The sequence below is a fragment of the Macrobrachium rosenbergii genome, chromosome 11 (assembly GCF_040412425.1).
Source record: "Macrobrachium rosenbergii isolate ZJJX-2024 chromosome 11, ASM4041242v1, whole genome shotgun sequence".
Classification (NCBI taxonomy): domain Eukaryota; kingdom Metazoa; phylum Arthropoda; class Malacostraca; order Decapoda; family Palaemonidae; genus Macrobrachium; species Macrobrachium rosenbergii.
Window position 1 is genome coordinate 2041680 of NC_089751.1, and position 15000 is coordinate 2056679.

The window sequence follows — 15000 nt, forward strand, 5'->3', positions numbered from 1 at the left end:
TCTCTCTCTCTCTCTCTCTCGGGCGCGCGCGCGCACGCTCACAAGTTTTTTAGGTATAAGGAATCCGATAACGCATCGTATATCTCGACTTATGAAATAATCCAGCCCCTTAATCCCCAGGGATTATTCCGTGATGTTTGTTATTACTATTTTTGTGTTATTCGTTTCCCAGGGTGTTCGAAAACTAAAGCAAGTCTCGTACAATTTTCAAAGGGAATGTACAGTATATCATTTAAATCTCACACAGGACACTTTCTCAAAAGAAAGGCGGCATAACTCCCACGTGAATAAATACAAGCTCAAAAAATCTGTCAAGTTTATTTCGGCGCATAATTTGCCGGAAATCATTTCGCAGTAAATTATTTCTAAAAACAAGTTAAAATTTTTGTGAAAACGGCTGAACTTGTTTAAATAAGTACAAAAGAGTATTAAACTGAAATGAAGATAACGAAAGAAGTGTCATTTAACTTAAACCGAATTATTTTTGTTGAACTTAAATCGACAAGATTAGCTCAGTCATACTTAACGCTTCCTGAAATTATACTATTATGGACAGCAATACGTTAAAGGATAATATTAAAGTCAATTATCTCCAGTAGGAGAGGCGAAAGAGAGATGGTATGAGCGATGCTACAGTGCTTATCGATAATCATTTCGCTCGTTCTCCATCCTATTGCTCTGACCAACAAGTAGTTAAGGTTCTGGTAGAAGCAGCAAACATGGAAAATCATTGTTCGTATCCATATCACGCCAACGTATCACGGTGTTTTCTGCTAGTTCCTTTATCCAATTTGCGGTAAATTGGGTCTTGAACATAAATGTTTGCGAATAACCCACTACACCTAGGCAGGGGGACCCATCAAGACTACCAAACAACGAAACTCAACCAAAAAATAAAATCATCCAGAAAGAGGACACATTTCCAGAATTACCTGTCTATCAAACAAATCAGGATTTGTTATATTTTATTCTTCTGTGATACAATACGAGCCAAGAAGATAACAGAATAAGACGTAAGATCCTCAGCTAAAACTCTTCCCTAAGCCTCTTTACCAGTGGGCTAATATTAGCCCATATTTTCATCGTCTTAACTTTTCTTCAGAACTAGAAACCCTTTGCGAGGAAGGAGCAATTATTGTCATTTGCCACGATTTATGTCTGTTTTATGATTAATTATACACACGGTGTTTTTCTATCTATACATACATGCTATGTATAAATATATATATATATATATATATATATATATATATATATATATATATATATATATATTTATATAAATATGTATATATACATATATATATGTATATATATATATATATATATATATATATATATATATATATATATATATATATATATATATATATATATATATATATCTTTACATATACATGTATGTGTGTGTGTTGTGTGTGTCTCTGTGTGTGTGTCTGTGTAATTGTAACAGCCATAATGCCCTCTTAACTTCTCTAATTCTTCACGCTTTTTTTGAGAAGCTTGTCACTACAAAGCCTTAAGATCCAAGTGCAAGAAGTATAAAGAAAGTGTGATGACAGGTAGCAGAAAACGATCCCGCGTTGTCATAATCACGACGAGGTCACATTGCCGACCTGACAACGAGAAGGGCATTGTGGCTATTACAGTTACATATGTATCTGGTAAAAAGTGACAAGTAGGTTCTACATCTATGTGTATATATATATGTGTGTGTGAGTGTGGTATAAAAAATCAATAATTAAAAACGGCCGTAAATCCGACCACATACAGACTGTTGCTAGCATATCTATGTTGAATTTCTACAGCTTTGTATCAGTCCTCTGAAGATGGCTTAGTAATATAAAGTTGACACCAGTCGGGATTTACAACCGTTTTTCATTTCTTCTCAGTCGTGATAGATACATAGAATGATGAATTATCAGTTACTGAATGTGATATATAAAGATATATATATACACACATTAATGTTATATTTATGTTTATGTTTATGTACACTGGTAGGTATATGTATCGAACATGGCTAAATATTCGCACATACACACACACATTTATATATATATATATATATATATATATATATATATATATATATATATATATATATATATATATATATATATATACTACAAAAAGTAATGATTGGTACTAATACCCACGATGTATCTAAGCTGTTTCATGCTCCTTATCAGCTGAATAATTATTCTTGCATAATTCGTCGGAATTACATTGTTCTTTCTAGTGTCACCATGAGCGTTTTTTGTTATTCATGCGGCTGACACAGATATCTGGTCTAAACGTAAAGTTAGCCAATTTTTATAAAGAACGCTTTGCTTTACTCACTGAGACTATAATTCTTATATCACAGCAGTGAAATGATATGACATTTTTTTCATTGACTTCGTGTTGTCATATTGTTGCCTTCGCGATACCTGAATATCACCACTGCGAAAAATAAGAATTGGTTAAAAGATCCATATTTTACCTTCATCTTAATACATACATACATACACACACACACACACACACACACACACACACACACATATATATATATATATATATATATATATATATATATATATATATGTGTGTGTGCGTCAATAATGTGTGTGTATAATAATGTTTAAAGATTTTTTAATAGAAATAGACTATAGTGAATGTGGGTTTGTTTATTATTTAGTGTTGTAGTGTTTGGTCTTGCCATAATGGATTATATACCACTGGTGACTTATGAATGTTGTGAGTTAATTGCTTGTCGGGGATAAAATATGGCTGTGTATGGATCATGTTAGTAGTATGTAATCACTCACCAGTATTATTGTTTACACTTTTTTTAACTACATTGCATTGCTGTTGTGAAACTAGCTACCGCAATTCACATATTCAACAATGAGGGGGAAAGTAAACCCTCTTACGGTATACTAATTTGAGCTAGAGAACTCCACCGTAAATTGGTGTTCTCAGGTTCTGTATATTCAATGTGCTGAAATAACTTGGGGTGAATGAGTGAATGAGCTGCACGCTTGTACTAACCTTGATACTTTGGACATTCATGAAAACTGTAGTTAGGACACAGTTTAATTCCGAGGAAAAGTTCGTCTTTCTGTTAAGTGAAGGGATTGTATTTGCACGTTGCTTTAGAGATAATCGTGCGGGATGTGTAACTGCTGTGATTCAGTGCTTCTAAGGTTTTTTATATACGACTTTTATTTTTCCTGTGCTGATCCTCTGAGATATGTACCTGTAGTGAATCAGTGTTGCTAAAGTCTTTGTAAAGAGCCATTTCATTCTGTATTAACGTTTTACTCTAACGGGAGATAAATCTGGCATTTTTTAAGAACTATTTGAAACATTTTTTATTTGGTATTGATGTACAATATGTGAATTGCACTTGTACACATTCAGTGTTTTAAAGTCCTTGGTGCATGTTACAGTCATAGTGTGGAGCCAAAGTAGGCGAATAAATCTTATTCTCTGGAAATAAATGACTTTGCTGACACAAGATTCGGGGAAAGTGCAGCCCTGTGCGCTTGAAATTCCAAGCACGGTCTGTGGCAGCTTTAGCACGGGAGCAGAGCAGTATACCACCATAGATTAGTTTACGCCTTCATGTAAACTGCACTGACATATATATATATATATATATATATATATATATATATATATGATTATTATCACTTTTGTACGTGATTCATTTATCACACATTACACAGGTGAAAAATAAGAAACGGGGTGTAGGTCCTGACCGGTTTCGACTTTATTTCAAGCCATTGACGAAGGACTGATACAGAGTGTGAAAGTCACAAATATATATACTACAAGAACAGTACTGACGAACATACAAAACCGTTAGAGGCTCCATATCCCCACTCAGGCCGGTGTCGAGGTAGGAGTGGCCTTTAAAACTCATTTGGCTAAAAATCACAATAGACTCTCAGGGGACATTGCTGATAAACAGACCATACCCACCTCAGATCCACACCTGACAGGTGTCATGGAGGCGGAGTTTGGAAACTCATTAACATTACTACCCTCGTACTGTGTTTACAAATATGATAATCCTATTTTCATACATCTCTACTGCCTGAAAGTTTAAACAATTTACAAATTTCTTTTGATATTAAAGGATCAAGTTTATACATTCTTGACTGATATTCATATTATGGTTGTAACTTTCTTTTATGAAGCTAGATTCAATGATGTTTCCTTTCCAGTGCATTATTAGAATATACAATCCTTTGCCCCTTCCCAGTTGATAGCATGATTGTTCTCACTAACATGTACAAATATACCACTGTTCCCTTGTGCATATCTCACACATTTCTTATGTTGTTCAATTCTTTTTCCAGTGCTTTCCCGGTTTGGCCAATATAAAGTTGTCACAAGACTTACACGGAATTTTATATACACCCTTTAATATTGTCTGGGGAGTTCTTGATAAGTACATTTTTCATTGTTGTATTGTTCTTAAATTTTAACACCAAAATTCTTTAGAAGATGAGGATATCTTTCATACTATTATTATAAGGCAGAACAAGCAAATTTTTGTGTTGTAAGGTTCTTTCTGGTTTTGATACATAGTCTTTTTTTTTTTTTTTTTTTTTTTTTTTGAAGTTGGCAAAAAGACTATGTATCAAAACCAGAAAGAACCTTACAACACAAAAAATTTGCTTGTTCTGTAATAATAATAGTATGAAAGATATCCTCATCTTCTAAAGAATTTTGGTGTTAATGTCGCATTTAAGAACAATACAACAATGAAAAATGTATTTCAAGAACTCCCAGACAATATTAAAGTGTGTATATAAAATTCCGTGTAAGTCTTGTGACAACTTTTATATTGGCCAAACTTGGAAAAAGAATTGAACAACAAAGAAATGTCACAAAGGGAACAGTGTATATTTGTACATGTTAGTGAGAACAATCATGCTATCAACTGGGAAGGGCAAAAAGTTGTATATTCTAATAATGCACTGGAAAGGAACATCATTGAATCTAGCTTCATAAAAGAAAGTTACAACTTATATGAATATCAGTCAAGGAATGTATAAATTGATCCTTTAATATCAAAAGAAATTTGTAAAATTGTTTAAACTTTAGGTAGGCAGTGAGAATGAAAATAGATTATCATATTTGTAAACACAGTACAGTCTGTGTTAATGAGTTTCCAACTCCTCCATGACACCCTGTCAGGTGGATCTGAGGTGGGGTATGGTCTGTTTATCAGCAATGTCCCCTGAGAGTCTATTGTGATTTTTAGCCAAATGCAAAGGCCACTCCTACCTCGACACCGGCCTGAGGGGGATATGGAGCCTCTAACGGTTTTGTATTCGTCAGTACTGTTCTTGTAGATATATATTTGTGACTTCTCACACTCTGTAAACCTTCGTCAATGGCTTGGAAATAAAGTCGAAAACCGGTCAGACCTACACCCATTCTTATTTTTCACCTATATGTGTGATATATATATATATATATATATATATATATATATATATATATATATATATATATATATATATATATATATATATATATATATATATATATATATATATATATATATATACATATATATATACATATACGACTGTGAAATATTTTCTGTTAAAACAGAATTCCATCTAATAAAAGGAGCCCTTAAAACGCCAAAATGCAGAAAGTTATTGCTATATTTCAGAGAACAACCGTCTCCCTCTTCAGGCAGGTAATGAATGAGATAAGAGTTACAGAAAAGCGGTATTTATACCAGTAGATCCAGAGGTCAGCCATTACGTCGCTCCAGTTGACAATTTCTCCTTAATTCCTATAATCGTTAGTTGGAGGAAGATTTTATCTATAATATCTGAGTCCCAAGCTCTTTTTGAGAGGTTCATCATATTTTTTTGTTTAATCTATCATCTGGCTTTTGAGCCGACAATTTCTGCTATAAATTATATGCGACAAATTCCGGTTTATTCTGTGATTATGGTTATTTATGTGGTTAAAAATAGCTTAACTCTGTGGGCCATACCTAACTGAACGTTTATGTTGTATTAATCTCCGGGGAGTGATTTACCTGTAAGATCGATGTAGGATTGGTTACAGTCGAGGCATGGGATTTCCTATACTCCTGTGGCTTTGGGGACTGGCTTTTGTTGGACATTAATCAGGGATTTGGCTAAGGTATTTGGGTAGGTAAAAACAAAGGGTTAGAGTTTCCAGGTGTCTGTGTCAACGTCTTAGTCCTGTCCAGGTGTGGGATTTTTATTTTATTGGTTGGCATCTCTCTAGTCTTGTTTTGAGGGGGATGATAGAAGATTATGTTAGCTTTATGAATCGCTTCCTCAATTATATGGTCTGAGTACTTTAAAGGTGACAGCTACTTACGGGTTAGTTCAATTTGCTTTTCCAGGAAACGTGGGGAGCAAATCCATAAGGCACTTAAGAATAGATTGCTGGCTACGCCAGTCTTGATAGAAATGTCATGATAACTAAATTAGTGAGTGTATGAAAGTAAAAATGTTGTTTTTCTGTATACGGTAAATTTGTATTCTGTGGTGTCTGTAATTATTAAAACATCAAGAAAAGGAATTTTGTTGTCTGTTTCCCATTCAACTTTAAATTTAGTGCTGGACACTAATGCATTTAATTTTGAAAGAAAGTCGTCGAAATTACCCCACCTATAATCCCAAAATGTTAGGATATCATCTACATATCTCATCCACCGCATGTCTTTAGGTTCTATTGCATTTATTGTTATAGTTTCAAAACAGATGAATTATGTGTATCAAATAACGTCTTTTCGTTTGGGGAGTCATTTTATAGACAAAAATTCGGGTGCAGCATGAGCAGCCCTTTAAGTCCTGTTTTAGCCAATCTATTGGTTCTTAGCAACGTAAAATAAGTCTAATCCTTCGGGCCAGCCCTACGAGAGCTGTTAACCAGCTCAGTGGTCTGGTAAAACTAAGATATACTTACTTATACATGGAATATTTTGAAACTATAATAATAAATGCAATAAACCCTGAAGACATGCTGTGAATGAAATATGTAGATGATATCCTAGCATTCTGGATAATAGATGGGGTTTTTGTGTGCTTCTTTTATTATATATACGTATATATACATATATGTATATATATATATATATATATATATATATATATATATATATATATATATGTGTGTGTGTGTGTGTGTGTGTGTGGTGTGTGTGTGTGCAAATGTATAATCCTCTTTGACTAATACCTATGATTAAACCTTCATATTGTCACGCTCATCAAGTCAAGTGAAAGTGTAAACTACGTAATAACAGCAGAGTCAAATTAAATAGTTTTCTAACATGACGAGGTGATGGTTCAGATCGTCCGGTGGAAATTTGATAATAATTTGTAATAATGATCCCAACACAGAGAATTTCATGTTGAACCTGAAATACAAATTATATTCATTAAAAACACACACACAAAAATGGAAGGAGCAGTCAAAACTCACCACCAGTAGTGTCAGCTGTGCATGATGTGCTGGCCACAAACAGGAACAAGAACGTCCATATGCAGGTGAATGTTAGACTGACTCTTTGCCGAGAAAACGGTGATCCTGATGGTGGATCTGCCCTTGCATGAAGGACCGACTCGATCTGCAGTCGCACGCGCGACCTCGAGAGCCAAGTTGAGAGACAGGACGAAGACGACATATCCAGGTTTGAGTGATGCGACTGCGGGCCACTAGACATCTTCTGATAATGTGTTTGGAACGTGCGTTGGATTCTGTGGTGCTCGTTTCAGTTAGTCACTGCCTAATCACGACTACAAAAACTTAGCTCAAGTTTCCCCTTTTGTTCTTCTCCTATTTCAGGCACGTGTTAATGATCGGTGTATAATACAGGAACAGGTGTTAATTTTCTGACACGGAAATTCTTTTCTAGAATAGCGTTCCTTAGTATAAGTTTCAGATTATTATTGACGTCCATGAGTTCACAAATTATAGAACATATTGTTAAAAGCAAATTATTTTTTATCAGAGTAAAGTAGAGTCAAACTTATGGCGTCTCTTTCTTTCTTTTTTCAGTAATAAGACTTTAAGGAAAATATATTACCACGAGTTTAGAAGCCACAGTCAAAGAACCTTCGACAGCCACAGGATATGGACGTAATGGAGCCACATCTGTAAAAGAAATACATGTGTTTAGCAATGTTTATTCATAAGTATATTTTAGAGCTTTTCTAAAAATAATAGCATGTAAAAAATATTATATATATATATATATATATATATATATATATATATATATATATATATATATATATATATATATATATATATATTGTGGCATTGACTTCTTTGATGCACACTTTTTCAAATTTCCTTACTTCTGTTTTCAATAATTCTTCTTCAAAGTTCTGGCTAAGTATACAGAGTCGTGGTGTATTTTCCATTTATTGCTATGGTCTCGTTTCGCCCGATCTAATGCTTTTTCAAGCAAGAACTAATACATACAGGCGTCATCCTCTCTATTTATACCGGCAGGATTGGATTAGTTTGGGGTGGGGGGGTGCCATATTTCTTGGTTACAATTTTGGTTACAATTTACAGTGAGGTGGTTGGTTGTTTACATAATATGTTGTTACATGGTAAAACTATGCTACAGTATTGGTCTTGCATTCTATTTCTACATCTTATATCCCTAATGAAATGATTGATTTCTTCGTGTGTAGTGTTCTGGTGTGGCTCCCCTCGACGTTGTTGACCTTGACCTTGGATCCCTCTTCTCGGTCAAGCAGACGGCAGTGAACAGTCAGCTTCTGTTTGCGTATTGAATCTTGGTTTTCTTGTGGCTATAGAAACTGCTTCTGTTATTATTATGTCCCGATATAGATTGCATCTGTATTTTATTTTAGTGTTGTTTCTCAAGTCTTGTAACGATGGTTTCTTGTCGTGTTTGTCTTGTGTAGTGTTGCAAGATGGCTCCTGTGATTCCGTGGGCAAGTAATCTTCGTCTGAGAGTTGTAGATGTTCTGCCAATGTAGTTTTCTCTGGAAGGACTGCATTCCTCCTTCCTCGGGGCAGGTGAATTCATAAACCACATACGTAGTAGTCATCTCCTTAGGTGTGGGTGCGCATGTGCTATTTTTATAGGGGCTTTGACATTCTGTTTAGTAATCTTCTAAATGATGTTGCTGTTGCTGTTATATTCGTTGTTAAAGTTAGTTTGGTAATATATTGTTATCTGTTGGCACGTCTTCTTGTTGTGCTGGTCATACTTGTAGTATCGGTCAAAAAACTTGCGTATTTCTGACTGTAGGCCTATCGTGTTGTCTTCAAATCCGTTGTTTGTGAGTAGCTGTTGTGTTCTGTCTAATTCCAGGTGTGTCTTCTTCCATGTGGTACAGTGGGTCTATGCTGTGTTCTGTGGTGAAGTTTATTACTGATTTTTCTGTAAAGACGTCTTTTAAAGTCTGAACATCTTGTCTGTTGTTTGTTCAGTGAAAATGTCATCGATGTATCTGGTATAAATTTCTGCCAGACATTTTCACTAAACAAACACCAGACAAGATATTCAGACTCTAAAAGATGTCTTCACAGAAAAATCAGTAATAAACTTCACCACAGAACACAGCATAGACCCACTGTACCACGTGGAAGAAGACACACCTGGAATTAGACAGAACACAACAGCTACTCACAAACAACGGATTTAAAGACAACACGATAGGCCTACAGTCAGAAATACGCAAGATTTTTGACCGATGCTGCAAGCAAGACAACACTACAGACCAACACAACAAGAAGACGTGCCAACAGATAACAATATATTACCAAACTAACTTCAACAACGAATATAACATCAACAGCAACATCATTAAGAAGATTACTAAAAAGAATGTCAAACCACGAGCCCCTAAAAAATAGTGCATGCGCACCCACACCTAAGGAGATGACTACCTATGTGTTTTATGAATTCACTTGCCCCGAGGAGGGAGAAATGCAGTCGTTCCAGAGAAAACTACGCTGGCAGAACATCTACGACTCTCAGACGAAGATTACTTGCCCACAGAAACACAGGAGCCATCTTCCTACACTTCACAGATAAACACGACAAGAAACCATCATTGCAAGACTTGAGAAACAACACTAAAATAAAACACAGATGCAGTCCACATCGGGACATAATAATAACAGAAGCAGTTTTTGTAGCCACAAGCAAACCAAGTTTCAATACGCAAACAGAAGGTGACCGTTCACTGCCGTCTGCTTGACCGAGAAGAGGGATCCAAGGTCAAGGTCAACAAAGCAGCGCGGAGCCACGCCAGTAGAATCTGACATTTTGGCCCCAGTAAAACATTGCATGTATGTAGAAGAGACCGGGAAAGGTGGGAGTTGTTGATGTCGCAAGAGAGATTGCAGTGAATGTTAGGGATTGCAGGCATTAAAACCAATTTAAAATATATGCAAGTGAAATAAAGGAGCTTCATGGATTGATGGATTATGTCCTCTGTGTTTTTGTCTACTGTTTGTGACACCAAGTAATTTGATATTCAATCAAAACTCATCCCGGGAATATGCAGAAATTTCCTCATGGTAAAGAATGAATGTTGAAATTATGGTAGGTACTGATATAAGTGAAAAAATGGGAACTGCTCACCACACACAGAGAAGCATTAAAAACTTATCCGAAGTACAATTCAGAAATTCTTGGTTGTTTACAGTTGGTCACATGTTTTGGTCCCGAAGCACCTTCAGCTAAGTCTCCTATATTGCTATTATATATTTGGTTTTTATTCCGGACCAACACGCTGGTTCTAGTACATAAGGGTATTTAGACAATAATTTTTTTTTATTCGATGAATTTAATGACGCACTCTTAATGGGAATTGCTATCAATAAATACTCCCTTCTACAGAACCAGTGGTGACACTTAGAACCAGGTAGGGTGTCTAATAATCCAGCTTCTGAGACGAATAATTTTAGCTCAAGGTTACTATAGGTCTTAACAAACATAACTGCGCTAATCTTAATCTACAAATGAAAGAAAGACAGAGTTAGTTATAGACAGATTATTTGGCCATGGAAACTTTCCCTGTAATTTAACGAATCAGTTCCTTATACAAATATTTTTCGTTTACTGAAGGCATGTAAATGACTGAAAAAATTACCGCACAAATTCACAAAAATATACTTTCGGCCTTTTGGTGCTTACTCAACGCACGGACCGGATTTTTTTTTTGGAAGTTGGAACGACTTACGTTGGTGTCATACGGCGTTATGAAACTGGGACGAAAAGGCGCTAAGGATTTTTTTCTTTTAACATAAAACTGCATGTTAGGGCTTAAAACAACAAAGATTCACCCTCTTGCTGGCATGAAGAATTCGTTTCATTATTACCTTGGATTTTGACGGAACAAACATTGCTTTTTACATTTATTCTATGCCATGAAAGCTTTATTGGTTCCGTAAGATTATGTATGTATGCACACGTATGTAAATTTACATATATATGTTTGTGTGCTTGTTTGTGTGCGTAGATTGGAGAAATAAAAAAGCGCGATACTGATTTTGCTTTATTACGTTTTAAAACACCTCTTTTTCACTTGTGACATGCATAGGGTATTTAACTGACCGTTTTCTTACTTGAAAACGATAATCAAGAATTAAACACTTTCGTCAGCCATCGAATCTTTTCATGCGGTTTCAACTACGGAACAATTCATCATTCAGCAAAAACGATTTCGTGGAGGGCAACTTCTGAATAATTCGGAAGACTATTTGCATACTAGAAAATGTTATCCACTAACATCTAATGCCAGCTGTACCTTTTGCCGTTTTTTCTCTCCCTTTGAATATCTTGCGTGGGAAAATTTTATGATACTAGATCCTGCTGCGGATCCAGCAGCAAGTTCGCTTGCAACACATTCCATTTCAAGGAAGTTGCTACGAAAATAATTGCTTTATCATGGTGATGTTACCGTATGCCCTGGTCTTCACGACTTGAATGTGTGGTACATTGTTTCCAGAGAGAGAGAGAGAGAGAGAGAGAGAGAGAGAGAGAGAGAGAGAGAGAGAGAGAGAGAATTAACCCTGAGATGATTTATCATTTTGATACTAGACTAAGTAATTAACGTTTGGTCTATGCCATTTTCTTTCATTTTATTTTTATGGAGTTCATATCATTTCTCGGGGATGAAGTCTGCTGCGTTGCTAACCCCGTCTTTTACAAAATGGAATGTTTTCGAATACATTTCATATTAAACGTGTAACTTGAACGTTGGTGAACTGCTGGGGCAAGGCACGATAGAAGGCTTCAGAAGGGTAGTATCGCTGTTGACGAATAAAGCGATCATTCAGCCACTGGTAGTACCAATACAAATCAGACAATAAACAGGGAAAATGAATAAAATGAATGATGTGGAAATCCTAATGAGGAAATTCTGACACAACTGCCTGAAGTTCACTAGTTCATAAATATTAAAAGATGAATAAAACGGACATTCATCGTCATGCTTGGTGGAATGGGATCAATATGAACTCAGTTCCACATTTAGTAATCTTGCGAATGGTGGTAGAACTATAACTACCTACTCAAACATTAGGCAGGGAAATGGTCACTATACAATGACCTTTCACACCATTCGATTTGAGCTTTCTTGCTTGAGAACCTTCAACTAAACCCTGAACCTTTCTGTAAATCTTTTTCGAGCAGGCTGAGGAAAATTTGTCAGAGGTTGCTTGATGGGTGTGTTCAGAAAAACGAACACTGATCTTCCCAACTGATAGGGCTGTTTTAAAAGGGCTTTTTTGCCCTGTTCTGTGTACCAACTACATTTGGTTGACTGGTCTACCCTTTGTTGTTAGATTGTTTCACGGGTATTTTATATTTTATTGTTGTCTTTAGTTCGACTCTCCGACCGGCCAATGAAGAATTAGAGGAATTTATTTCTGGTGGTAGAAATTCATTTCTCGTCATAATGTGGTTCGGATTCCACAATAAGCTGTAGGTCCCGTTGCTAGGTAACCAGTTGGTTCTTAGCCACGTAAAATAAATCTAATCCTTCGGGCCAGCCTTAGGAGAGCTGTTAATCAGCTCAGTGGTCTGGTTAAACGAAGATATACTTAATTTGTTGTCTTTAGATCATCCGTTCTGCATTTATTGTTAAAATAACATTTTTCTGTTGCTGAGTTTATCCTCAGTACATTTACTCTGCATCCTGCAGATTTATTTTATTTATGTCTGATCCTGCAGCTCATTTCAATGGAGGGAGATATAACACTCTTTGCTTGAATATCTGAGTCATCCTCCTCCTTTCTCTTGACCATCTGTGTCAGGTATCCCTTATTTATGGCTGCAGCATTACATTCGGACAGGGTATGGCTGCTTAGAACTGAGAAAGGCTTCTTATTGATCACCAGAGGAACTACCAACGTGACTTCCATGAAATGTGATCTTTTCAGGGGTTTAGTACATGTTAAAACGAAGATAATTTCGAAGCTTAGTGCATCTCCAACTGTGATGGGTCTATATTTGAAAGTCTCATAATAAAAATGTGCTTGGCATAACACTTTGACTCCCGGTACCTCCTGTTATCATGAGTGACTGACTTATATTTGGTATTAATGAGTAGCAGGGCAAGTCTGCTCTGAAACTGCACAAATTTTTATATTATATGTTGTCAGTCTAGTTCGTACTTATATTGAAGGTATGAATTGAGTATAAGTGTGTGTGTGTATACACACACATATATATATATATATATATATATATATATATATATATATATATATATATATATATATATATATATATATATATATATATATATATATATATACATATATATAACAATTGATAGCAATTACCTCATACGTGTAATTACCACGTCATAAAGATTTTTTACTCGTCCCTCCGAGTAACCAATCGGCACCTACATTATGCAAATGCTCCTCATTCACAAAATGGAATTCGTCAACTAGCTCATTTCCCCTTAACGCTCGCCCCTCCTTCCTCTCTTATCTTGCCCCTTGTAAGCTTGTTGACTCTTAAGAGGAAAAGATAGGGAATGTAGTTTGTCAAAGGGATCTAAGCTGGCAGCATTAAGTATATGAGGTGAGGGCGCCGCATTAATACACTTAGACTTGAGCCGCATTTCCCGCAAGAGGCAAATTTATATGACAAAAGAACGATGCGACCTGAATTAAGTTCATTTATATCCATGTTCGCATTTTACATTTTATGATTTTTTTGGGGCGGGAGGGGGCTTCATTTTCCGCACTAAGTTGAATCAGTATTCATTCTTGTGGAAACTGAAAGAGCAGAATTTCAATAGGTTTTCTGTCGCGTATTATACCCCAGCTTGTTATTGGCTGTTTCCCCATTCACTTTCATTACCTTTTGTTAATTCCTAATTAATCTCAATTTTGATTTGCTTGATTTTAGCTATGTTATAAATACACACAGATGTATATATATATATATATATATATATATATATATATATATATATATATATATATATATGTATGTGTGTGTGTGTGTGTGTGTGTGTGTGTATCTATCTATATTTATATATTACTTCTAAATATATATATATATTATAATATATATATATATATATATATATATATATATATATATATATATATATATATATATATATATGTATGTATATGTATATGTATATGTATATATAAATTTATGTATGAATATGTGTGTGTATGTGTGTGAAAGTCAGCTGCAGCATCAACAACATGCTTCGTCTAAGTAACAACTATGTATTTTTGGGAGGCTTTTAACGGGAGTGAAAATCCGCCTGCAGAAATTCTGCAAGGTTACAAATTCTCTTCATAGTATATTCTTGAAGCTTTAACCACTGCCTATGATTTACCTATTTGTAGGTTTGAGTACCCGCTTACAAAAGATGATTTATGATATAAACAATAAATATTTCAAAATGCTATAAAATTCAGATCAGTACGAATTTAAATTTCGAGAAATATAGATAATATCACACACACCATATA

At 35.2% G+C, this 15000-nt stretch overlaps 1 protein-coding gene across 1 annotated transcript in view; it reads right to left on the bottom strand.

Annotated features, from left to right (window-relative positions):
- LOC136843083 (lachesin-like) overlaps positions 1–15000 on the bottom strand; it is a 341336-nt gene that overhangs the window by 174746 nt on the left and 151590 nt on the right. Inside the window, exon 2 of the mRNA XM_067111047.1 lies at positions 7480–8151. Coding sequence (XP_066967148.1) covers positions 7480–7720 — 241 coding nt within the window. The 5' untranslated portion in view covers positions 7721–8151. The remainder of the gene's footprint in view (positions 1–7479; positions 8152–15000) is intronic.